The sequence below is a fragment of the Rhipicephalus microplus genome, chromosome 4, assembly GCF_043290135.1.
Source record: "Rhipicephalus microplus isolate Deutch F79 chromosome 4, USDA_Rmic, whole genome shotgun sequence".
NCBI classification, from domain to species: domain Eukaryota; kingdom Metazoa; phylum Arthropoda; class Arachnida; order Ixodida; family Ixodidae; genus Rhipicephalus; species Rhipicephalus microplus.
Window position 1 is genome coordinate 223,452,693 of NC_134703.1, and position 25,664 is coordinate 223,478,356.

The window sequence follows — 25,664 nt, forward strand, 5'->3', positions numbered from 1 at the left end:
TGCCTCCCTGAAGCGCGCAAGCTTCTCAAGGATTAAAGATCCTTAAGTGAAATGCCCGCGAATTGGCCTTGTTATTGTTGCACTTTATTTTGCTGGTGATTTTATATCGCTTCTGATGTTTTTCCTACGTTAGTTCGCAGCTTGGTGCTTTTCATCAGTGAAATAGCATTGCTGCTTACCGAGACATTTCGTTTAGTATCCGAGTGTGAGGGTAACCTAAGAGTAACAGAGTAGACAATAATGTACTTTGATATAGTTTTATTATTTGGTGGCCAGTAGCTGTGGATATGGGGTATTTATTTATTTAAGAAGATACTGCCTGTCAGAATGCCATACTTTAGACAGCGGTGAGCGATACATATAGGAAATATACAGTGATGGCCAGTGGCTATATGGCATTTATTTATTTATATAAGAACATACAGTTAGTCCGAATGCCATACTTTAGGCAAGGGTCAGCCATACAGTGGGAACAACACAATTCGGGAAATACAGTGATGGCCAGTAGCAATGGCTATGTGGTATTTCTTTATTTATTATAGAACATACAGCCAGTCCGAATGCTATACTTTAGGCAGGATCAGCAATACAATGGGAATAACACAATACAAGAAATAGACAATGCGTACAGAACAATATGAAATATAGAACAGATCATAATGTAGGAACAAGAGTATTATTTGTTTAAAACGAAAGTCTGAATGATACACAAACCCAAACAAAGTTTCATAATACCACACAATTATCACTACGCGAGCAGTACAGTAACACCAACTACCACTTATTTACCATAACGGCTTGACCAATACACATGCCGCCTTGCAGGAGCTGAACAAAGTTTTTTCATCCATTCATCCATATACACATGCAGCACAAAAATATAATGACACTAAGTTGTACAACTACGTAAGGTTATACTTGCAGACAAAAGCTGCGGCACATGCCACCCACAATGCAAAGTACAGAGTAACGCACGTATTTACTAGTATATTTAATTACACATACGATGCACAAAATACGCTTAGGATGTGCTTCCAAGTGAACAAAAGGACATGACATGAAGCTGGCCCCGCCACGGTGGTCTAGTGGCTAAGGTACTCGTCTGCTGACCCGCAGGTCGCGGGTTCAAATCCCGGCTGTGGCGGCTGCATTTCCGATGGAGGCGGAAATGTTGTAGGCCCGTGTACTCAGATTTGGGTGCACGTTAAAGATCCCCAGGTGGTCAAAATTTCCGGAGCCCTCCACTACAGCGTCTCTCATAATCAAATAGTGGTTTTGAGACGTTAAACCCCACAAATCAATCAATGACATGAAGCTGGCACTGAACAGTAAGGGTAGCCTAAATAACTATTAAAATGCAAAAACAAAGAACAGCCACACTTACAGTAGTACAAGAGACATCATAGATTTTACACAAACTTTTCTACCAGTACTACCTAATGCTACCTGCAGCAACATGCATTTCAATGCTTCGGCTACCACACTTCTGTGAGCTTTGAATTTTTGTCATAAGGAGATGGTTTTTCTTTTTCACGAGAATTGAGATTGCAGTTTTTAAAAACGTGGCAAGGAGTTTGTCCGATATGCAGTGGCATGTAGGGAAGCAATTGCCCAAGTACAGGGAGCTTTGAATGGTACTCTGAAGTTTAGATGCAGAAACTCTGTTTGCAATCAATGCATCTTCATTTAAGCGCACATAATTTTCAGCAGTCTCTAATAACTGCAAGACAGCTGGTGATGGGACTGTCAATGCCGGCTTCTCTTTGTTGTAGCACTTCAGCATTGTGAGCTCGTTTCCCTCGGCTGAGCTTGTGATCGCTTCAACACAGGCTTGACAAGAGTTTGCCTTCTTATGCAACAACATAACCAGCAAGGTACTCCAAGGATTCATGTTCTAAGTCTTGAATATCAAGGAGGTCAGACGGACGAACAACATAGATTTTGCTTTCATTTGGTTTGTTGTCGTCATCGGCCGTGCCAGTCAAGGGAAAGTAGTCTTCTTCAGTGTAGCTGCCGTCCTTGCTTGGCCTCAGAAACTGGGCCATCGTAGCAGCTCGAAGCGAAAACTTGAATTCAAGTACACGAGGCACCGGGTTCTTACACCTTAGTGTAGAGAAAAGATTCTCTAGGGCATCTTGGCCGAACCTGCTCAGGAGCAGAAACTTAAAGTTGTACTTTTCAAGAAACAGTGCCTGCAGTAGCAACACTGATGTTGTCGCTAGGATAAGGCCAGTCTGCACTGGTTTCCAGGTGGCTTTTTTTTCATCCCCAATACATATTTTTTTCAAAAAGTGCAATTGTTTCTTCAAGAAACTGAAGGGCCTTTCCATACTCAACATCGTCAGAATGGCTCAAAGCCAGTTTTGTTGTTCTGGAAGTCATGAGTCTGAACCATCGAAACATCATCTCAAGAAACCATGCAGTTGTCAAGGCTGGTTTATCTAATGTTCCATTATCTACAAGCAAGCGTACTGCAGCAGCAGTGTCGCTGTTGATATGGCTGAATGCTGGCCCCATCTTCATTTTATCATAATGGCTGGGGTCAACTGAAGAAGGCTTCAGGTGGGGAGCTAGCTTTAGCTCTGCATTGCTGTCTATCTCGACAAGCTTCTTTGTAGACTCGATGGATATTTTATTTCCTGGCAGATTGTTTTTTTTTCACTACTTCTTCGGGCAAGTATATCTTCTGGCCCTTAGTTAAGTGGCTCCTCAGGTTCTTAACGAGATGAGGAACGTCAGCCATGAAAAAAAGTTGCCTAGATGCATCACATGGCTGGGGACACGAGGTTTTAGGCTTGCTGTGCTTGCCTACAATTATACCGAACAGTTTCCAGACTGCTTGGTTCCCCCCTCCTATGTCTGTCACCATAACATCTACTTTCAGGGAAATTGCCTCACATGCTTTTATGATGACAATGATTATATCCTTAACTGTTTTGGCAAGGAATGAATTTCCAGTCAAATGGTAAGCAAGTGTTTGCTTCCAGGGGGTTGTTACCCACCGAGCATTAATACCAGCCCATGAGTGGCCAAACAGTCGGGTGGCAGTGTTCCGTCTGCAAGAAGTATAGTTGGGGCTCTAAGCACTGTTCCCGAGGATGAGTTGTACACTAAGCCTGGTGCAAGCTGCATCTCATCGAGCATTAAAGTGGCGTGGCGCTCCTTTGGTGACATGAGGCTAACCTATGGAGTGGATTTAGTTAGGTGATGCAAACAGCGGTGCTATAGTAACAAGACAGGTCAAGGGTCATGGGCTAACAAGCTATGGAGTGGAAAGATTTAGTTAGGCGATGCAAACAGTGGTGCTATGGTAACAAGACAGGTCAAGGGTCATGGGCACCTGTCTATGCACTTACCTTTAGTGCGATGTCCTCCAGCAAACCTGGTGTGAACTTGTACCCTTCCAAGTGACGATGTAGGGTGCGTTCTGTTGGCAGAGGTTGTCCAAGCTCCCTGACTGAGTCATAGCCACGTGCTCCACAGGAAAGTCTCATTTTCAATGCCTTTATAACAGTCTTCTTAGTCCATCGAGTCCCCTGCATTGTTGCCATCTTCAGACATTTAACTTGGTCTTCATTCAAGTATTTGTTTAGTCCTGCAACAAGGCGCTTATTTGCAGTTAGTGGTTAGAATTGCTGCCTCTGAGCAAGTTGAAGCTTCCGTCGCGTCGCCTGAAGTTCAATTTCAAGCTGGGCCACCCTCTTCTGTACAGCTGCTTGTATCAAGTGGCCTGAAATAGTGCACCGAAATTAGGTCTAAAGCAGTTGTCAATGCTAAACAGGCAAGAGCGGGGGCTAGGTGGTGCTTCATATTAAAGATGTCACGCTGATACAGAAAGCGCATGCACGGAACAGCCTGTTTGCAGTTCTCTGTATGTGTATTCTTTATCAGTGCGGTATCTCCCCTAGTTTTAAATAGCATTGTTAAGAATGCGTTGCTGAGAGCGAATGACCTGCATGAGAGCAGGGAAGCGCAACACAAAAACATCAGATAAGCGCAGGAATATCTAACATTCCCGCATGTTTCTTTTCCCTTGTTCCCTTCATGCAATTCACTTTCTCTCACTCTGCACGAGTTGCACACAAATCGGTACTGTTACGGGTATAATGTATTGCTATTCACGAAACAAAGGGCCTCGACCTCCTAGTAGCATGGAAACTAGTAGCATGCGCAAAAGTAGCATGCTACTAGACCTCCTAGACCTCCTAGTAGCATGCGCAAAAGAGGCATTGAATGATGGCACACAAAAAAATTCGAACAAAACTGTTTAACTCACCAGCCTGTGTACTTTCTGGCTGGAATGGAGCAGGAATCTGTAGGTCTAGTTGCATATCAGGAACATCTGCTTAGAGCACAAAGCAAGTTGACAACCAGCAATGTAGAGAGGCATTGGTATCTCACATGGGGAATACACATGCTTTGGGCCACACAAAATATCTGCATGTTTGCTTGGATCAGCTGTAGACACAGCTTTATTAGACGTGAAGGTAAGTTTGAACCATATTTTGCAACATAAAAAAAGATTGTAAATTACAAAATATAAAATATCTTTGTGCTGTCTGCACGGCATATATCATCTGTATGTGAGCGGATGAAGAGCATAAGCAGGCAATTTACCAGCTGATGGAAAGGTAGGAGCTTACAGACGGGAGAAACTTACCATTCTCAGTGTCCACTGGCTGGGGTTCGACATCGACCTGTGTGTTTTGCTTGACTTTGGGGTCATCTGGGTAGGATACATGAACATAATGACAAATGATAACTCAAGGATTGTTTTCATTGCAATAATCAAATTTGACTTGAATGCTGTGAATAGCATTCAAGATCATTTGTGCTAATTAACACCGTGAACATACGAGTACTTTCCACTCTTGTTCTTTTAGGGGGTGGCTTGCGTGGCTTTGCAACTGGTCGATGCAAAAAGATGCTTGGCGTCGCAAATGGCCTTAGCTTCTTTTCACCGGTATTCTTGAGAATAATCCGTTCAAACTGGTCTTCTGTGAAATGATCCTGTAGCAGAGTTGGAAACGACTTTCTGAACATGTTGTAAAGCGAAGTTAACAACGCGCACAGATAGAAAACTAGAGATAGTAGAAACTCACTGCTGAAATTTATGAATGTTTATCGCTATAACAATAATAATTGCTGGGGTTTTACGTGCCAAAACCACGATGTGAGTAAGAGGCATGTCGTAGTGGACTGCTCCGGTAATTTCGCGACTACTTGGGATTCTATTACGTGCACTGAATACGCGCCGTACACGAGCCTCTAGCATTTCACCTCCATCGAAAATGCGACCGCCGAGGACGAGATTGAAGCGCGTCTTTCCGGTCAGCAGCCGAGCACCGTAACCGCAGTAACTGCCATACCACGACGGCGGACAAATTTAGGTCGCGTGCAACACAATGCGGATATCTGTCAGCGAGTTAGTGCGCTTCCCTCGCTTTATTTACTTGCATGCTAGGCTCGTAGTGCATGACCTACGTCAGCGGGTTCATAAAGCACTAAAATGAATAATCTCGACAAATGTGGGCCATCAAAACCAGCGCGCACGAATGAAATGCTATTGCAGCTCGGCACATGCACGCGTATGCTTTTTCTTGCACCTTTGTGTCGCGTTACTTACCTCGAATAGTCGTGCAGTGGCCGACGGTTCGAAGTCTTTCCGTCCAATTCAGTGCAACCACACTTTTCTTCTGGTTAGGTTCTGCTTGCCCCACGGGATGCAAAATAACTTCTTGCCGTCTTCACCCAAACGCACAGCAACACCGCACATCGGACCTTCCAGAACGAAATCACCGCACAACGTGGTAGGTGTTCTGTGGTTTGGCTTTGCCATCATAGAGGAAGGACTTTGGGTAGGGAGGTGTGACGGTCGTGGGCACGGAGGAAGGAAAAGGTAAGGAGAGGCCCTGACGTCACTTGTTGTGAAGCCGCAATGAAGCCGGAAGTCGGCCATATTGAGTAGGCAAATTCTCCTCTCTTGTTTACATATGAATGCGAAGCAGAAGGTGCGACTCCCTCTCCGGCTCGGAAAGCACGTGGGCTGCGCAGCGCGTGTCGTGACGATCCAAAACTAATGGAACTGGGCTCATCACTCAGAGCCAGCGGGACACCTTCAGCGAAATCGCTTCGTCCGAGTAATAACAAAGAGTAACAGCTCGCTGACAACGAAGCAACTACGAAAGAACGCGCGCTAGATGCACCGACAACGGCGAGTGCTTTCACGTCATTAATTGAGCAACTGTACAGACAACACGATCGGTCGTGCGCCTTCTACGGTTGCATTCCGCCACGCGACTGACGCAGCGTCCTGCCACTGTGTCCGTGTTTCGCGTGAAACTCACCTGCGTCAGCATTCTGCGACCGTGGTGACTTTGAGCACGGTGCTAGTGACAGTTGAACGTGGTTGCTGTTACGTTGAGATTACATGCAATGCTGGTGGAGAGTGTACCAAGCGGAACAGAAAAGGTGTTTTAATACGCACATGCAAGTTGTTATTGTACACACACAACACGAAACTACGTATGTGCACATGGTCCTCACGGCGTCTTGCTGGGCTCAACAGCGTCGTCCGTTGTCACAAGCAGGAGCACTGCTCAACCGTCACTGACCTGCAAGGCGTTCGTCGTCATTCAGCTTCGTCATGGTGCCCAACGCCATTTCGCTGAACACTAACTGCTTCATCCGCGTCATCCGCCGCACGACACATGGATATGCACTTGTTCTACGCACTGTTGAAAACCCGTGATGGACAAAGAGATTTGTAAACGTTGCTAAGAGTAATGTAACAGCCAGACGAACACTGCGTAACCAATAACGCGGCGCCGAGCACAGATATTGTCTCCGCCGCCAGCCGCGGCCGCTCACTGCTAGACCAGCTTCACTGCGCAACACGTAACCATAACAACGCCGCCATTGCGCCTACTAAAATATGGCCGCCATGATGTCATTTCCGCCACATTTTTTACGCCCTGCGCCGGCTGGGCATGCCCTCTCCTTACCTTTTTCCTTCCTCCGTGGTCGTGGGTGTGATCAACACCTCCTCTAAACAATGCCTGGGGAATGGCTCGCGCTCCCAGCGGAGTTGGCCTGCCTTCAGTTTTGAGCAAGCGCCGCGTGGTGGCGCTCGCGACCGAGACTGTAGACTGTAGTTCGGTCTCGCGACCGAGACCGAACTTTTAAGCAGGAAATTGCCAAGAAAATGATCTGTGATAATACTCGCGGTAGTTCTCTACTGTTTGAGGCCAAGACGAGAGTACTGCGAACCAAGACATATCGGGCCAAATACGAAGGGGTAGACACAGTATGCAGTGCGTGTGGAGAGGAAGAAGAAACTGCCAAACACTTGATAATGTTCTGTAAAGGGCTTCACCCTATAGTTCAGGATGATGGCGCAGAGTTTTTCAAAGCACTGGGATTTAGGAACAGCGAGGGCAAAATAGACTTTAAGCGGGTAGACTTAACTAGAAGGAGGTTATCTGATTGGTGGCTAAAGTCAAGGCGCGAGTGAAAATTAAATCCTTCACTGCGAAGTACGAATCCTCAACTTCATTATTTAAAGGAAAAAAAAAGATAAATGTAATGGTTAGTTCACTAAGTATTACGGCTAGGTGGCGTTAGCCGCCGCCCGATCTAAAGGGTACAGCCACATCCATCCATCCATCCATCCGTAGGCATGATTAAGAAGTCCGCACTAGAGATCTATCGAGCTTTTAAGCAGGAAATTGCAAAGGAAAGGATCTATGATAATACTCGGGGTAGTTCTCTACTGTTTGAGGCCAGGACGGGAGTACTGCGAACCAAGACATATCGGGCCAAATACGAAGGGGTAGACACAGTATGCAGTGCGTGTGGAGAGGAAAAAGAAACTGCCGAACACTTGATAATGTTCTGTAAAAGGCTTCACCCTATAGTTCAGGATGATGGCACAGAGTTTTTCAAAGCACTGGGGTTTAGGGACCGGGAGGGCAAAATAAACTTTAAGCGGGTAGACTTAACTAGAAGGAGGTTATCTGATTGGTGACTAAAGTCAAGGCACGAGTGAAAATTAAACTCTTCACTGCAAAGTACGAATCCTCAAACTCACTTTTTAAGGAAAAAAAATATAGTTTTAGTTCATTAGGTATTACGGCTTGGCGGCGCTAGCCACCGCCCAATCTAAAGGGTACAGCCATATCCATCCATCCATTCATTATCACGGCGACGGACGGTACCAGCCAACGTGGTAACAGCTAAGCGCTTTTCATCTGCGGCCCATAGGGGCGCGTCAGTCGAGAGTTGTTCGAGACCTGCAACTGTGCGTTACTGTTTCGGAGGCTATGCAAAGTGTTGCGTTGTTGCACCGTCCGCCACAGGTGATGCTAGCGACCGAGAAAATTTTCAAAATGGAGAGAAAGGATGTGGCAGCTGTTTTTTTTTTCTCATGCGGCAGGCATCTTCCAAGAGGAGGCGTTGGTGTGATCATATTGGTAAAGTCCCTCAATAAATTCAAAAGTATCGAAAAGCTTTTATGAAGCCGGCGGCGCCCGCGATAGGCTGATCTGTGACACATGACCTTGCTACGGCATGAAGGTTCCCGCGGTCCGGGAGGAGCTATGCACGTCACAGAACACCTACCAGTGACGTCACATGTATTATGGCGTCGAATGCTGATCAGCTGTTCGTATCTGATGATAATTACTTACTCGTAGATATTTGCGCTAACCTGGTGAACAAAAAGTTTAATCGAGACCTCGAGAGCGTCATTCAGCGGGCCAAAGATGCGGGTGTCAGAAAGATGATAGTTCTGGGCACATCTTTGCACTCAACCAAGGAGGCCCTTCGGCTGACGCGAATGCATCCCGGCACCGTGTACTGTGCCGCTGGCATCCACCCGCACGACGCCAAATCTTGGGACGATGACGAGGCGCTCGAAGTACTCCGGAGCGTCGCTTCGAATCCCGAGTGCGTCGCCATCGGCGAGTGCGGCTTGGACTTCAGCAAGGACTTCTCCTCTCCCGAGTGCCAGATCCAAGTACTCGAGAAACAGGCAGGCCTTTTCATCTTTTTTTTTTTCCATAAGTGGCCGGGCAGAATGATCGGGTGAGCTACTACTATCAAATGTCGCCAAGACAATTAGTGCATTGCGAGATATAAGATATTTTGGCACTATGAGACTTTATTGATCCTATCTGAAAACGACGGACCATGTCAGTGCATGCGATGGTGTGTTAACCTAAGTACCCGTTCTGTGGTCCACACCGCAGCGCCAACTCCGGCTTTGTTCTATGGACCAGACCACAAGATTTCGGGTGATTCGTGGTCGCGCTTATCCAGATAGATTGTTCTATATCCAAGTATCTGGTGAAAATGCCAGTGCATGCATGACACAAACGCACGGTTCTCCACAAAGTGTGAGAACCGCTGTCATTTCGTACCGCTATACGCCTTTCATTTGCTGTTTTCCTTCACAATGTCAAGTTTATCAGTGGGTGACATTGATAAGTGCGTATGTCAGCACAACAAAGTTGGCCAGAAGTGTATTTCGCCGTCGCATTTGCCACCTTCACTATAGCTTCAGCGTACACATCGGTCAGTGCCCTATCGCCTGAGCCGGCGGACATAATTTGGGCCCATGGCAGGCGAATCCTCCGATTTGCCGGAGAAGCTGCCGTCAGGGATACCTATTCTATGCACCAGACCACAGAATAATAAACCCGCATGAAGAGAAGAACCGCCGTTACTGTTCAACTATAAGCAACATTACAAGGAGAGATGTTAATGCTGAACGATAACGGCCATGTAAAATTGTATGGCATGTAGTGCTATGTAATGTAATCTACAGTGGGGATGGAAAGAAATGCAAAGAATGTGTTATTCTCTGCTGTATTGTGTTTCTTTACAAGCCTGGATGGTAATAAAAACATCTAGAGTCATCCACGATACAATCAAGAACCAATGTAGCATATTTTTATAGCCGCAAGTGTCAGCATGACGAAAACGTTACGCTGCACTGTTCCCGCTTTTGTTCGTTTCTCTGTACATGTGTAAGAAAACACAATTCTAAGCTGACCAACTAGTTTAATGGGTGGCATAAAAATACCCGTGTATTAGGCACAGGTAGGCTGATCAAAGACTGAATGGTCACTGATGCAACAAAAAGCAGCAATGCCTTGTTGGGTTTATTGTCATCTCTTATATTAGCTATCATCGCTCAGTGCGTACTGGAGTGCGCATCACTACATGAGTGATACACAGTATGATACATCTCCCATATTTTTTTTTACAAGGCATCAAAAAAGTACAATGCGATAAAAAAATACAAGTTCAACAGTAGTTCACAGGAACAGGCCGCTAAGCTGTTATTCGAAGCTGTGACTGCATGCTAAATGTCTTGGTTCGGCCCTAATTCGCGAGGATCTTCTAGGCGCCGGCGAAGTCACACAAGGCGAGCTCTGATGTGGAGGCTCTTCTGAGTCATCACCTTCGACGTCAGTGTCACTGTGATACACAAATGGCTCCAAAGTCGGCAGTAAATGTTAGCGGTTACGCCACAACTCTCTCTTGTTGCGACGTTGTAGGACCTCGGGGCTACTTTCCCTAACACCCTAGCCTTTTGAGACCAAGCCTGGCCTCTCATGTGAACAATGTCCCCTGGTAGTAGTGGTCTCGACGGTTGTCCGGACGACCTCTGCTGTTGCTTTTTTTACCGGAGGCTTGGGCTGCAGGCTGGTAGTCTAGGCGTAGAGGCCTGCCCTGCAGAAGTTCCGCTAACGACTAGCGAATGTAATGGAGCACAGCGTTAACCAAGTAAACCTAGCCAAAAATCTTCATGAGTGGTCCTAGTTTCCTTAAGCAGCCACTTTATAATCTGGACACCCTCTTCTGCTACCCTGTTGGAACACGGAAACTCTGGGCTTGAAGATATATGTTTGAAATCATATCGACTCGAGAATGTGGCTAATCAGTCGCTTGCAAACTGGGGGCCGTTGTCCGTGCAGACTTTCATCGGGATTCCATACATGGGAAGAATGGCTGCCAACTTGTCAATAACGGCAGTTGCCAACGTCTCCTCAAGTTTTTCAATTTCTGGAAAATTTGTGTAAGCATCAAAAAGGGCAAGGTATGTGGCTCCAGCATAACAAAAAAGATCTACGCCCTCCCGGTACCAAGTGTGATAAGGAGGGGCTCGTAGCAAGGAGGGTCCAGTTGTTTGTAAGAATAGGTTTTACAGACCGCACAATTTTTTACAATGGGATCAATGTCGGAGCTCAAACCAGGCCAAAATATTAAATGTTGTGCCCTAGCTTTGCAGTTACTTAAACCAAGATGGCCCTCGAGAATGTGGCTTAGTGTTTCTGGGCACAGTTTCTTTGGTATAACTACCTTAGTCCCTTTCAGAAAAATTTCGTCAGCAGCTGAAAGTTCCGAGGCAAATGGCTTGAGTTTTCCTTCAACGCCTCTGTTTGAAGACAGGCTTTCTACGGCAGAACGTAGCTTAGGAGCATTATATGTTTCCCGAGACAAAAGCTGTTTGGTTCTTTTGCTCACTGAGGATGACAAAACAGCAACTGCGTGTACCTGAATGTTATCAAAATCTACCATGTCTTCAGGCTGTGATGGTGGGGCCATTGACAGCATGCCAGCAAGGACTAATTCTTTGCCTGGAACAAACTGTAGCTCATAGATGTATATTAATAGATGAAGAAAACATCATTGAAGTCTTGGGGGCATGTTCCCAATATTTTTGGATGAAATGGCTAGCAACAGTTTGTGATCGGTGTCAATGACAATTTTCCTACCATACACAAACTGGTGGAACTTCATAGCTAAGACTTGTACCAAAAAACGTGGGTGAGAAGAGACAGACATCACAGGTGCAAACTCACAACTTATTTATTGAAAACAACACATGCGCTTTTATCTTCAAGACCAACTAACGCCCCTAAAGGTGGTCCTGAACACCCCTGAGATAAAACTAACTATATCTGTTTACACATAGTGCACTAATACCAACTATTTTTTTTAAGGCTGATGTCTTCGCAACTGTAGGACACCTGCACGTGCTGTTCAGGAAGTCGAATTCTTCATCAGACGTGACTGATCTAGGCTTACACACTTATCTCCCATATTTTTAATGTGGAACGCCTCAGTTAACTCCCGGTTTATTTTCTGCCCGTGTGTTGGCAAAATTTTTGTGTCTGTAAAAAATTGTGTGTATCACATGTCCTGCAGATGCACCAGATGTGTTTGTGCTGCACTACGTAAAGCGGAGTCGTGCTCCCTCAATGTGGTGTTTATGCACCTTGCAAATTGCCCAACCTAATAACGGTCACAACTAAGAGAAAGCTGAAAGAAAGACGCTCCATGAGCGTCTTTCTTCTAAGTAGTCTTCCTTTCCTTCCAAGCCTTCGCTCTTCTATGCCAAATGTCAAACCAACTAGCCCGACAATCCACTGTTTTGAAGCCCCCTCTCTTTGCAAACCCTTTTAGCAAGCACATCCACAACACTGAGTGGCTGAGACATTGATGCTATTGATGCCCACTTCCTGCTTGGTCTGTTAACCCTGTCGTCACAAAAAGTGTGCTCAAGCAAACTTAGCGCACTTTTAATGGGATAGAGAACTTCTGTCGCAGAAAACCCGCCGCCAGAGTCGGCCCCGTTGGTTGTGAGTGAAAAATCTAGTTGCCGAGCCGGGGGAGGCCGCTACTTGGCCACGTGTGTGCGCGCGATCACACTGGAAAAACCGCACATTCAAAGAAAAAAAAAGTTCTCAAGGTCACGAGGCGCGGTAGTTTCTTTGCCCTGCCACCCCTCCCTGCTTAGCTTCCAGCGCTTTCGTCAGGACGAGAGAAGAGATAATGCAGTTGCAGCATGCGACCAACTTTTGTAACTCTACTTGCACTGGACGGATTCTTGAAATTTTCGTGGCGTTAAATTCATGAGGCAATAAGCTCCTTTAGTAAATTCATTTCATGGTTATTTAAAAAAGTATTTCAGGGCCCCTTTAACGCACTTTGTTTGACAGGTGTCACGACGAAAACGAGCCCATTCGGCGATAATAGCACGCACTGGTCCAATCTACTGTGTGCATGTTTATGTGCATATGTGTGTATGTAATAAAACATATTAATAAGTACGCGCTTAGCAGTTGAAGGGTGCACTAGGGGCCGGATTTCGTTATTGCATTCAAATTTTAAATGCGAAGCTTAAGGGCTCTCCAATATTTAGTTTCTCACACATGCCATGTATCCTCCTGGCATGTGCAACATTATAGTGCTCTACGGGTTCAAAATGTGGCATAGTGCTGACACACATGGATGAAGAAGAGACAACAAGACAAGTGGTAACTTTCAACTGATTGTTTCTTTTCAAAAGTAATAGAATAAACAGATCTGTGCACAAAAGTCTAATCATTGCTCACAAAAACCTGTGGTGTCAAAAAAGCTCAATTCATTTACAGTCAGCACTGTGTCAGTTGGCACGCAACTGACACAGCTATCACCGGCCCTCATGGTCAGGGCTGGTTCAACTATTTCTCTCGTAGCCTTATCGGCCCTATATACAATGGTACACTCTCTGAACAATGCTTTACAACAACAATCATTACACTGACACACCTGCCCGTCTTGATAACAGCCCACTTTCTGCTTATGTTTTCTTAGTCTATCGTTCAGGCATCTCCCCGACTGTGCAATGTAAACCTTGCAGCGTGGTGGTTTGGGCTAGTTGGTATGACATGACGATTGTTATAGCGTGAGAACAGAATGACATCTTCTCTTGTTCCTTTGCCGTCATTCTGTTTTCGTGCTATAACAATCGTAAACCTTGCCCCAAGAAAACAGGAAGCGATAGACGACATTATTTGCAAATGGAGTCTGATATTTCTTTACTCATTCTGTAAGTCTCTTGGCTAATGAATCTGCAGCTTTTGCATATACTCATTAGTTCTTTTTTTATGGGGTGGAATAAAGCACATCCACATTAACATTCTAGCCAATTTTCTTTGAAGCATGTCACATGTTGGGAAAGTATGACACGCCAACCTTTTTATATCCAGCAGAAATATTTACACAAATTTATCTTTTTTGGTGCAATTTCTGCTACTGAAACAAGTACATGACTGGGGTGACCTGCGCTATTTAAAGGCACTCCTTCTGTTTAATAAAACTGTAAGTTAACTCATGGGGGCATGATTTGCGGTGTGTATTGTCAGAACAAAGATGTGCAATTACTCTCTTCACCAGCTCAAATTGTATGATTGTTATGGAAGCAGCATATTGTCACAATCCCAACACGCATGATATTCAGACAGAAAAATTCTTAGGCCTAAAAACTGAATGCCATTCTTAAACAACCCCGACGTCCAAAAATTTATAAAAAGAAATATGTGCACTTTTAATTCGTCAATATGCTGCTGCAAGAATTAAGCAAATACGTGCTATATTAAAAAAGTTTACAGAGGTTAGAACATCGGTTTCAGCTAATTTCAGATTTTTGCATGGCCTCGACACCTTTCTTTCTCACAGAGAGGGGTAGGTGACGCCCGTCATTGTGACTCCGCCCACGGAGCAACACTTCTGCCTTGTGTTGCTCATGTGGAGGGCAAAGCACGTGCGCGCAGGCCCTATGCTAAGCTGTATCACTGTATTGCCGAGAAAAAAGGGGCAGTTTTGTAGCTGTGGGTAGGAAGAGGAACTGTCGTTGACTTCACTACTGTTTGTTGAGACCTAGTTTCAACCAATCGACGAGCGGCATGCTTTGTCAAGTCACAGATTGCCGACTTTATGTCACTGCGCATGGAAAAAGGATCGGTCTGGTGTAGAAAAGGAGCGTGGGAATTATTTTTTAATTGGAGGCTCTAGGTGGCGCGCAGCGCTGTATTATTCAGAAAGCGTGAAGGCTGCGGTCTACTCTACGAAACGCCAAGCTTGTTCTGGCGGTGTTGAAAAATAGTCGGAGCCTCTCAACTGGTCCTTAAAGGGCCACTCACCAGGCCCCATACCAAATTTTAGTTAGACAGTAGAAGTTGTTGGGTGTCTAATGAGGAATATTTTGCCACAAAAATTTTTTGAAACGGTTCATCACGAGCAGAAAAAACAGGTTTTTTGAAGCGATGTGAAACAAGAATGAGAGGAGGCAAGCTGGAAACCTTTTCGGCTCCTTCGCGTAGTCTTCACAAGCCAAATCTCTTCCCCACTTTCTCCGGCATCCGACCAAGAGGTGATGCGCGCATGACGTGCCCAAACAAGTCCGACCCCCCGAGCACGCGAGCGGCGTTGCTTTGTTGACCAGCGTTATTTTGTGGTCTTCTGCCTGTTTCTGCAGCATGGTTCGGAAACGCTGGCTTAGACGTGGTAGATAGATGAGCACAATGAGTGTGAGAACACGTAGTAGCGTTCCACAGCAGTCGTCTGCTCCATGCGCTGACCGCGGGGACACAAACGCATGTGAAATGCCGACACATTAGCCCTGCATCTCGTTGCAATTCGCGAGAGAAAAATGGAAAAAAGACACTCACATTCCCTTAATGCGTCTCCTTATTTATCTAAAGTTCTATTGATCTTTTCAAGCAACAAATTACGTAAACTATGCATGCGGTGTTAAATAATTTTCGCCATATCATGTGCCACTGTGTGGAACGTCAGATCAGAATCGTCTTCATAGAAGACCAACGTCACTGCATTGCGGTGTACGTAGGGCCATTCATATGCGCACGTCATGCCCTCATTCTCTAGGCGCGCACCGGTAGAGGGTAGGGGGAGCAGCGTTCATCTTGAAATTTGACCCATTTCCGCGGCACGTAGCATTTCAAATGTTGGCATACATGATCATGAACCCCTCGTCTACGCATTGCACTTGTCAGCTCAAAATTGTCAAACCTGGTGAGTGACCCTTTAACAGGGAGCTCGTGTGTCATCGCCAGACTAAGATGATAGGTAAAAAGGTCAACTACATCACGTTGAGTGGAGTCAAACAGGACAAAGTAGTCGTCTACGTGTCTGAGTACATAGGTGATTTTGCATGTTTCGATCTGCTTGTCTTAATAAGCGAAGCTTTTAATGCGATAGTGTTAAAGGGGTCATGAGGTCATCCAACAATTGACGGTTTTCGATGAAAAATGAAAGTAAAGTTTCAAATATGCTTGTACACCTGTGAAAACTAGACTTTAAGAGATTATTTCAGTCTTAAATAAACCGTAAAAGTCATCTGCTGTAAACTCCGCCCACCGCCGGCGACCGCCATTTTTTAACAGTGCTCCACGAGCCGTAGGAGCAGTGTCGTCTGCTACCAAACAGCACCTTCTGCATGCGGTCATTGTTGCGAGTGTTGCTTTCCGCCAACGTTTTTAGATGCTGTCAGCTGGGTAAGCGTGCGCGGTTGCGGCAGCGAGGAGCGGCCCCATTCCATACCCCGCGCAGCACAGCGCTGCTGTCGCTTTGGGATTGGTGAGAAACGTTTCTAGAACTAGGTAAGTTGCAAAACTGAGCGATGTTGCGCAGGGCCGCCGCTGCCAGAGACAAATGTGGTGCTGCTCTCGCATCCGGATTCACTCACTGTATGCTCGCTGGTGTCACTCCCGTAACTTCCCTTGGCTGTGCATGTTGCAGTGGGTCGTTATCTGTGGAGGCTTCTTTCTGCGTGAACAGTTTTGTGCTTCAACGTGCCCTGTTCTGCTTTGTATGCTTTGCGTGTTGCATTCCTGTTGTACATGTTGTGTTCCTGGCTGTACGAGTGGCTACAAGAAATGCGACATTTCTTTTGTGCTCCGTGTGTACCTGAGCAGCAAGATGCATGGGAGCTAGCTATTCCTCGTGCGGATAAGAAACTGCCCAGCACATCACGTGTGTGTGATATGCACGTTCATGAGGAGGACATCCTGAAGACTTTCACTCGCGTCATCGATAGTAAGAAGGTACAAATCACCACAGGAAAGTGGGACCTCATAGTAAGATGCGTTTCACAGATATCCCAAATTTGCCCGCTTACCTTTAAAAACCGGTAAGAGAGAAGCGAAAGCTGCCCAAAAGGAGTTGGGTACTTTCTAGAATATCATCAGCAAAATAGAATAGACTATCTCCGAGCACTGAGCTCGAAGACGGTGAATTAACTTCCGACACGCCGTCAGCGAACGGCGGCATAATTTCGCTTCAAGACATAAAAAACATTTGTTTGCACACTGCATGTTGGAGGAAAGTTGCTGAGAATGGCGAGACAAGATGTCTTGTGATGTTTATAATGCTCATAGAAGAAAAAAAGAGCACTATTTGTGGATAAATGCATAGTCGCAGCAGACATGAAAGTCGTTATTAGTAGTCATCACCATCGCTTAGCCAAGTCGTCCGGCAATGCTGATACCATCACCCAATTGGCCGAACTTCTGGATGACATAGAAAATCTGAAAGTGTGTTCATGGTGTCCCAATGCGTTAGCAGGAAGCCTCGTGAGTAATGACTACGAAGTGCTCACCGATACCCCAAAGTGCAGTCCCTGCTCGAAGCTTTGGCTTCAGCTGTGTGAACAGGTTTCAATCGAGGAACTCAAGAAGAAGCGGAGGGAAGATATGCTTAAAAAAAGTGCCGCACGCGCAGCTTTTCGACGGCCTAAGTTGCTAAAGAATGTGATTGACAAGAAGAAAAAAAAAAAGCTGACTAAAGAACAAGACAAAAGCCGCGAGATTGTGCCACATTGTTGTAATTTCTTTTAAGGCATTTAAAACACAGTCACAAGCGAGGGTACAAGACATTGTAATTGTTTTTTTTTTGTGCCTAAAAATTAATTGCGAACGTACACTAACTAGCAACTAACGGAGAGACTCGTATGTTATGCTATCAAGCATCGTTTATCGTGGGCAGTTCAAAAAGCCATAATTGTGCTGTATTTGCCTTCTACCGCTAAAATATTATGCAGTATAAAGTTTCTGCAGCAGCACAACAAGAAATCCCGATAATATACTGTTGGCAAAGTTCTTTCGAAACGGCCGCCATGGCGTCTTGCCACGACGACTGTGCGTTTTCGTCTGCTAGCGGAGGTTTGTTGTGTCGCCAGTGCCACCAAACCGGAAGTCGTCTTGGCGCGGTGTGACGAGTCGTCTGAATCGAGGAGTTTTGCAACTTACCTATTCTAGAAACATTGTTGGTGAGGAAGCGTCATCTGCTACCTCGGCATGCGAAACAAGAAAAAGTTTGTTCCCAAATATGCAGATTGTAGTTAAAGCAGCTTGATGAGGGCCGAATGAATACTGCTTAGTGATAAATAAGGTCTGCGCCTGTACCTAAGAAATGTATTATTTTTTTGCCTGCAATGACTCAGTGGTGTGGCCAGCCGGTGGCACACCGGGCCAGTGCTGTTCTTCCCCCCCCCCCCCTAAAAAAAATATTTTCGCGATTGTTTACTGTGGGGGTGTGACGCTATAATGAATGGGGGACGTTGCCTAGCTCATACGCCATGTTTATTTCGTTCTGACTTCTTCATCCTCTGACTCTACCATCAGTCACTGCCTTCCTACGTCACAGGATTCCCCCTTCTCCCGGAAGAAGTCACGTCATACAAGCAATAAAACAACAAAAACGCATTGTGTTAAAGTGAGAAATGTCAAAATGCACCCTAGTTCTATTTCAGAAGGGAGTTTCTTAACTCGCACAAAAAAAATCCGCAGCAGAGGGAAACAGTCCGGCCATATCTAAGGGAAGTCTGGTGGACGAGGCTGGCTATTGCGTCCTGGATGGCATATCCACACCCTGGATATCTGCACTGGTGATGACATCGGTTGAGTTCTTGTGAGGAACGGACAAGGTTGGGAGTCCCTGTAGCATTTCAGGTTCGAATGTTGAAGGCGTCGAATTGTGTGTCGTGGCGGGAACAGACGGTGTGTTTCCAGTTTGCGAATGCGATGGTCGCGGCTGACGGAATGGTGTCTGGGTCTCTGCATTCTACAGATGATGCCTTTGTGTCTCTTTCGTCGTTTTCTATGGTTTCGGCGCTGTAATTGTAGGCGCAATCTTGATCTCTTGTGCCAAATGTGTTTGTGGCGCAGATACCTTATGCGTATATACCTCACATTTTGAGTTTGCTTTAAGAGGCTCGCTGTGCATCGTCGTCCTTCTTGGCGTATCCGTTGGAGTGTCTTGAATCCTTGGACTTGCTTTTGCTGGCATTGCTGCGGTTATATTGGAACGTGCTGAGGTGGGAGCGCTTCTTGAGCATCATGCTGGTTTTCTTTACAAATTGTTGTAGTGTCCAGACGGCAGCTAATCTGTGGGCTGTTGTAATTCTGTTCAGGCAGTAAAGATATTGCTTCGGAGTTGAGAGAAAGCTCATTAGAAGCTTCTTCTACACTGTTCACTACGAAGAGCTCTTGCGTCTGGCAGCGTGCGATTTTCGATACGTCTGAGCCTTGTGCTTAGCTTCAACTATCTAGGGTGTGTGCACTGGACGGTGATGGATGAACCCGTCCTGAAAGAGCATGGTTTGACAGGGTATTTTCGTGAAGCATCAGGTCGTCTACCATGATCGCGGCGTCCTTATGAGGCAAATGGTAAGTGATAGGAGCACTTGAAAAGCGGCGTAGTGAAACACCGCGTGGTGAATCACGTATGCGAGACGAAGTATGAAGGCCATCAGGTAGGTGAGCAACGCCTCGTGTCATAAGCTGGAGCGAGGACTTTGAAAAATTCCGACTTTCGTTTAGAGGGGAGGTGTGCTTGATGGTTGGGTTTTTCCCAAAATATGCATGGTCTTCTGTAGGTAAACTCATGTGCGACTTCGTCTTGTGGCAGTTGTCGATTCATGTTAGGCTTTCAGATTCTTGATAACTGGTTAGGGAATTGACGATAGTGCCGGGTTTTCTTGAGATGGTTGGCAATAAGTAGGTCTTGGTCATAGTCGTTGAAACGAGGGATCATCTCTTCTTTGATCTTTTGCCATGACTCATCATTTTCAAATATGTGGGTGAGGTAAAACTTATATGCCTCACCGGTGACGTAGTCAGTGATGTTGACGATCAACTCCCGTTCCGACTATGATGCAGCGGCAGCGTGGAGCTCCAACAGGTGGAACAGGTTATAAATGGTATAATTTTTATGTAAAGATGCATTTCATACACAAACTCCTTGGATTGTAGCTGAAATTATACGAGGAGTTAGGAGAAAGGCTTCTGAAGTTATAAAAGAATAATTTAAGAAAAAAATAGAAACAGTGCAGTCGATGACATGCAGCCAATATTTAAATAACTTTTATTTGGAAAAGCTCTTTCACAATTTGTATTTCACCCATGACACGACAATCAAGCATGCTTGAGTAAATTAGCAGTAGGAGAGTAAACATGCCGACCTGTAGCGCGTCGGGCTGTCGAAGTTGCTATGCCTCCGAGGAAAGCACTTGCAATCGGCGGCACTTCTTCTAACTGCAAATAATCCTACAATTTTCAAGGTTTCAACAGCTGCTATTCTATGAGAAGCCTTCCAGGTGACAGTCAAGATTTACATTTTGAATATGAAGACCTAATGCTTTGCTGCGAGCACATAATAGGCGGAAACGTCGAAATTCAACGTGGTACGTTAGCACTAGAGCCCGGTGCTGTTCCTCGAATATTTTTTGAATACTTTTGTACACTTGTCCAAATCAGCAGCATTTCTGTACACTTGTCCAAATCAGCAGCATTAAAGCACAAAAGGGAACCCCAGAAACTAGAAGAAACTGTGAATTTTTAGGGCGGTGTGTCGGCCGTTAATGGCCGTGTGTCTGACGTTAACATGGAGTACTTCTATGTTGACAAAGCTACTGGCGTCCGTTTCGATCCAGAGTTATGTCCAGAGGTAGCTACTAGGTTGGCTGCAGTACAAGACCGGAAAAAGTTTCAATCCAGGAATGTCGAGCTTATCCAAAAATTTTTTTTCATTCAAAGTTGTTCAGAACAAAGGTATTGTCAAAATCGACAAGGCAGTGGTGGTAACAAAAGACTTCACCTTTTTCCTCAATTGTAGGGGGAAGCTTGTTCAGTCGTGCGCATACAGCGAGCATAATTTGGGAAGCCCGCTGAAACTCACGAGGTTGCAGATAGTATCAACTTTTCTGAGTTATGTTGATCACCTGAAAATATACACGAGCTGTCATAGCAGCTTATTCCCTTCGATTTCGACCGCAACATCATCCCCGAAGAACGGGGACGTATCGAGAATCACTTTCCGGCTGTCCCGAAAACACTTATGCCCACCATGCAAGAACACAAAAAAAAAAATCGGAGAGCTTGGTAGAAGAAAAAAAAAAAGAGAGAAATCTACAAAACCAACAAAGCTTCACCAAAAATGACGCTCCACTACTAAAACACTAAGAAAGATGGTTAATAGGGCCGCAGTTTTAGAGAAAAGTGTAGAACGACATTCAGGAAACAAAATCACTGCTTTCCAGTCAGTGGACCAACTAATGACCGGTTTTCCTCCTACACAACAACTGATGCTGCTGACCGAAACCTCATTGAACCCAAATTTGGAAAGCATTTCCTTGATAATTAATATGTTTAGGGCGTGACGATGTCGACAGATGCAGTATGTTCACCTTTGACATCAACCTATAAGCAGCAGCAGGGCTTGATATTCTAAGGATCAGGCAAGTAGTCAGCCACTCGATTTCGTAGTGTAATCCTATGGCTGACTTCGCTTTGAAGCTTTCAGCGCAGCACAAAGAGCGAATTAAAAAAAAAGCTTCCTTGATAAGCTCAGCCTTCAAGTATTAGAACAATAATTAATTGTTCGGTCTTGTAATGTAGGGAACCAAGTTGCTACCTCCAGACACAACTCAGGATTGGAGGAGATGCCCGTAGCTTCGTCAACATCGCTGTTCTCCATGTTAACGCCGACAAATAGCCACCACTTGCGGACACGCGGCCCTCGAAATTCGCGGTTTCTCTAAGTTTCAGTGGTTTTCTCTGGCGCATTAATGCTGCTGGTTTAGACAAGTGTGCAGGAATATTCAGGAAAATTCGAGAAAATTCACCGGCCTTAGGTGTCCACCTACCACATGGAATTTTCATGTTTCCCCTTGCGATGTGCTCGTATGAAGTGATTAGGTCCTCCGATTCGAAATGTAAGTCAGAAATGTATGTCTTGATTGTCACCAGGAATGTTTTTTATTGAATAATAGCTGTTCAAATCCTGAGAACTGCAGGGTTATTTTGTAGGTTTGAAGAAGTGCCGCCGGTCGCAACTCTTTCCCTCAGAGGCATAGCCACTTTGACAGCGTGGCGCACTGTAGGTCGGCATGTTTACTATGTTAAACTGCTAACTCACTCAGGCTTGCTTGATTGCTGTGTAACGTGTTAAGTACTTTGCGATGACCGAAATCTAACCTTCCCTTAGAAGTGTGGCACCTTGGGCTAGTTGGTATGGCATTACGATAGTTATAGCGCGAGAACAAAACGACGACACAAACCTTCCCTTCAAGCTCCCACCGCTGTAATCTGAGCAAGCGAACTCAAAAAAAAAAAAAAAAAAAAAAAAACCCGCTTCCAAGGGTCGCCGGTGGTGGCGGTGACTCAATCTCAACGCTACACCAGCACCACTCTTCGAAGAGCATAGGAGCTGTAGCCACCTTCGGAGCGAGCTTTTAAACTGACAGTATCTAAAAACGTTGCTTGCCACATGGTCCGCAGGTGTCAGTGGGTTGCAAGTGTTGCGGTGTGTTATCAATACTATCATCATATGCGGTGATGACCTCGTGTACGTTGCGCATTTGGCTTTGACTCTATCTCCACCAGCTCAAGTGACGAAGAAAGCATCGAAGACAGTGTGAACCGAAATGCCAACGACCCTGCCGTTGGGGCAGACGTTGCAGACGGCTTCTGCGATGATAAATAGCTTTATTTCAAGCGTGTCAGGTTGAAAAACGGGATTGTGTTATGGGGGTCTGTTGACGCTGTATTTGCAAGCAAGTGTTATTTAGTGCCGTCGATTGGCGAAGTGTGCAGATTTTGGTTGGCTAGCATATGTGCATGCACGAATTTTGGTGCTGAACATAATAAATAAGTGGTGGTAACATCGCTGCATGTTTAAAACGTTGTTTTTCTATCAGTTGTGCTGTGCGGCTTATGTATACATAAGCCGAAGCGAATGGCATGTCAGTGCGGCGCTAGGGTTACTCACGATATACATTTTGGCCGAATCTTTGCTTGAACTCTGTCGATTGCATTCGGTTCGGGTAAAGAAATAGCAAGTGTGACGCTCAACCATGGCACTGCCTGCAAGGAGTTTAATAAATATTTATCCATGGTGGGAAACGGCATATGCATTGTGCATTCACAGGACGCTTTTTGACCTCCGAAATCGCTTGTTGCAAGTACCAGCAGCAAGCATGAGTGATGCGGTGGCATTGTTTCAAACCCCGGAAGTTATTTAGTTCCAGCAGCGAATTGCAAGCGCAGCTGACCATGCAACATGATCGTCCTTCGGAATGCAGATCGCGCATCAGCTCGCGAAGCAAGCGGTTTGGGATGTCATGGCTGGCGATCGTGCCAGTGTTTTCCGACTCTCAGGCCACTCGCTTGTTCATAAAAGTATATTATTTATTAACGACTCGACCGAATTCGGTCAAATTTCGCCAGCTTGTCTGTGAATGTACAGGAATCAACCAACACACCACAGGTTATGGTTTAAAATTGGGTGTCATGACCTCTTTAAGCTTATTTTGAAGGAAATCTAGTGTCGACTTTGGTGTCAGCATTGTCGTAAGTGAAAAATAAGCCCATGGGTGAAAATTCGAGATAGATGCAAATATTAGGCTCCAGCGGAGATCGAACTCAAGACTTCTGCATGGAAAACGGGCGTTCTACTCCACAAACTGTCTTGAAACAGTAATAAAGAACCCTGTAATAATGTGATGTAGCATAAAGAGCTCGAATATTGTATGTAGTAATGTGTTATAGAAGTGCAGAATTGCCCTACCATCAAATATTTTAATTTCACCGTGAGTGGTTGCTTTAAAGACTCGCCAATAATCGCGTCATGCAAGTACTACGTGAGTGCTAGTGAGGAATTTTTCAAGAAACATTATCATGTAGAAATGTAAGCCTGCCTTTCTGAAACATTGTGCAAAGAAACAATGACACAATTAGCTGTAAGGAAACTAGACGAGCACTAACTTTAAACGTGCTAGTGCACATTCCTTGTTCTGAATAAAACAGGCTGGAATAGCTGGGGCTCAAAGCAAGACCTGATGCCATTGTGCCGACCACATTCAAATATTTTTGGGGGTTTAATGTCCTAAAGGCACTATATATTTATGAAGGATGCCATTGTTGGGGGGGACTTCGGAAATTTTGACCATGTAGTGTTCTTTAACGTGCGCTGACATTGCAGAATAAAGACCCATTCCATGTTTGTAAACACAGGTAGGTGGACGTCGGCATTATAGTAAAATTAAACCGACGTCCACAAGTAACTTCCGCTTCGCATTATCTGGCGGGAAAGCCCGAGTCCATGCCCCGCGCCATGTCTTTGTCAGAGAGGAAGGAGACGTGGCGCCCGGAGACGCTTCGCCTCGGAGCCTCACGTAACTGATCAACCCATAATCATTCATACGTCTGTCCTGGCATGACCTCCCCTCCAGGGTTGTGTGAGTGGGAAGTTTTGTTTCGGGCAGATGGCCATACCCTGGCAAAGGGGCCGCCGCTTGGCGCCAAACAGACGCGGCTTGCCTTCCGGCATACAAGCCAGGACGACCCAACATAGGGGCTACCCTTAGGTGCGGTAACTTCGATCGCGCTGAAGCGCTCCGTAATCTTCTCTTTTCTTACCTCGACATTTTTGACGTCTGCACCCGCCTACTGGGCCGCACGAGCAGCATAGCCCACCGTATCGACAATGCCGACGCTTGTTTCCTTATTGAATGCTTTTACCGTGTGTCTCACTTAGAGCGTCAACTTATACAGAGGAAGGCAGAGAAAATTCTCCACTAGACTTCACAGAGCGTTCCTCAAGCATCACCTGTTGCTCTTGTCAAAAAGAAGGACAACAGGTGGCGGTTATGCGTCGAATCATCATTATCATTAGCCTGACTGTGTCCACTGCAGGACAAAGGCCTCTCCCACGTTCCGCCAGTTAACTCGGTCCTGTGCTTGCTGCTGCCAATTTATACTCGTAAACTTCTTAATCTCATCTGCCCACCTAACCTTCTGTCTCCCCCTAACCCGCTTGCCTTTTCTGGGAATCCAGTTAGTTACCCTTAATGACCAGCGGTTATCCTGTCTACGTGCTACATTCCCGGCCCATGTCCATTTCCTCTTCTTGATTTCAACTATGATATCCTTAACCCCCATTTGATCCCTGATCCACTTTGCTCTCGTCTTGTCTCTTAAGGTTACGCCTACCATTTTTCTTTCCATTGCTTGCTGGAATCGTCCACAGTTTAAGCTGAACCCTCTTTGTAAGCCTCCAGGTTTCTGCTACGTAGTTAAGTATCGGCAAAATGCAGCTGTTATATGCCTTGCTCTTGAGGGATAATGCAATCTACCTGTAATAATTTGAGATTGCTTGCCAAATGTGCTCCTCCCCATTCTTATTCTTCTAGTTACTTCAATCTCGTCGTTCGGCTCCGCGGTTATCACCTGCTCTAAGTAGACATAGTCTTTTGAAACTTGAAGTGCACTATTACTTATCTCAAAGCGCTGCTCTCTTCCAAGGTTGTTGTA

At 45.5% G+C, this 25,664-nt stretch overlaps 2 protein-coding genes across 3 annotated transcripts in view; one reads left to right on the forward strand and one right to left on the reverse strand.

Moving 5' to 3' along the window:
- Nucleotides 1-500: 500 nt before the first annotated feature.
- On the reverse strand, nucleotides 501-5,321 carry LOC119172477 (uncharacterized). Its single transcript, XM_075894020.1, has 4 exons — nucleotides 4,857-5,321; nucleotides 4,661-4,726; nucleotides 4,277-4,342; nucleotides 501-3,730 (listed from the first exon to the last, which is right to left on the reverse strand). The coding sequence occupies exons 1-4, from the start codon at nucleotides 5,041-5,043 to the stop codon at nucleotides 3,627-3,629; spliced, it is 423 nt and encodes a 140-aa protein (XP_075750135.1). The 5' UTR covers nucleotides 5,044-5,321; the 3' UTR covers nucleotides 501-3,626.
- LOC119172476 (3'-5' ssDNA/RNA exonuclease TatD) overlaps nucleotides 5,303-25,664 on the forward strand; it is a 97,652-nt gene continuing 77,290 nt past the window's right edge. Inside the window, exon 1 of one of the 2 annotated variants that reach the window (XM_075894019.1) lies at nucleotides 5,303-5,810. In XM_075894019.1, the coding sequence (XP_075750134.1) occupies nucleotides 5,556-5,810 (255 nt within the window). In that variant the 5' untranslated portion in view covers nucleotides 5,303-5,555. Of the gene's footprint in view, nucleotides 5,811-8,598; nucleotides 9,032-25,664 lie in introns of those variants that run through there. The other variant, XM_037423593.2, reaches the window with a different exon arrangement.

What these genes read in the sequence shown, in the direction of transcription:
- LOC119172477 (XM_075894020.1), bottom strand. Translation starts at nt 5,043, where the DNA reads ATGTTCAGAAAGTCGTTTCCAACTCTGCTACAGGATCATTTCACAGAA. An exon ending in AACAAGAGTGGAAAGTACTC is followed by an intron (nt 4,727 to 4,856) that starts GTATGTTCACGG and finishes TATCCTACCCAG; the next exon opens with ATGACCCCAAAGTCAAGCAA. An exon ending in GCCAGAAAGTACACAGGCTG is followed by an intron (nt 3,731 to 4,276) that starts GTGAGTTAAACA and finishes GCACTATTTCAG; the next exon opens with GCCACTTGATACAAGCAGCT.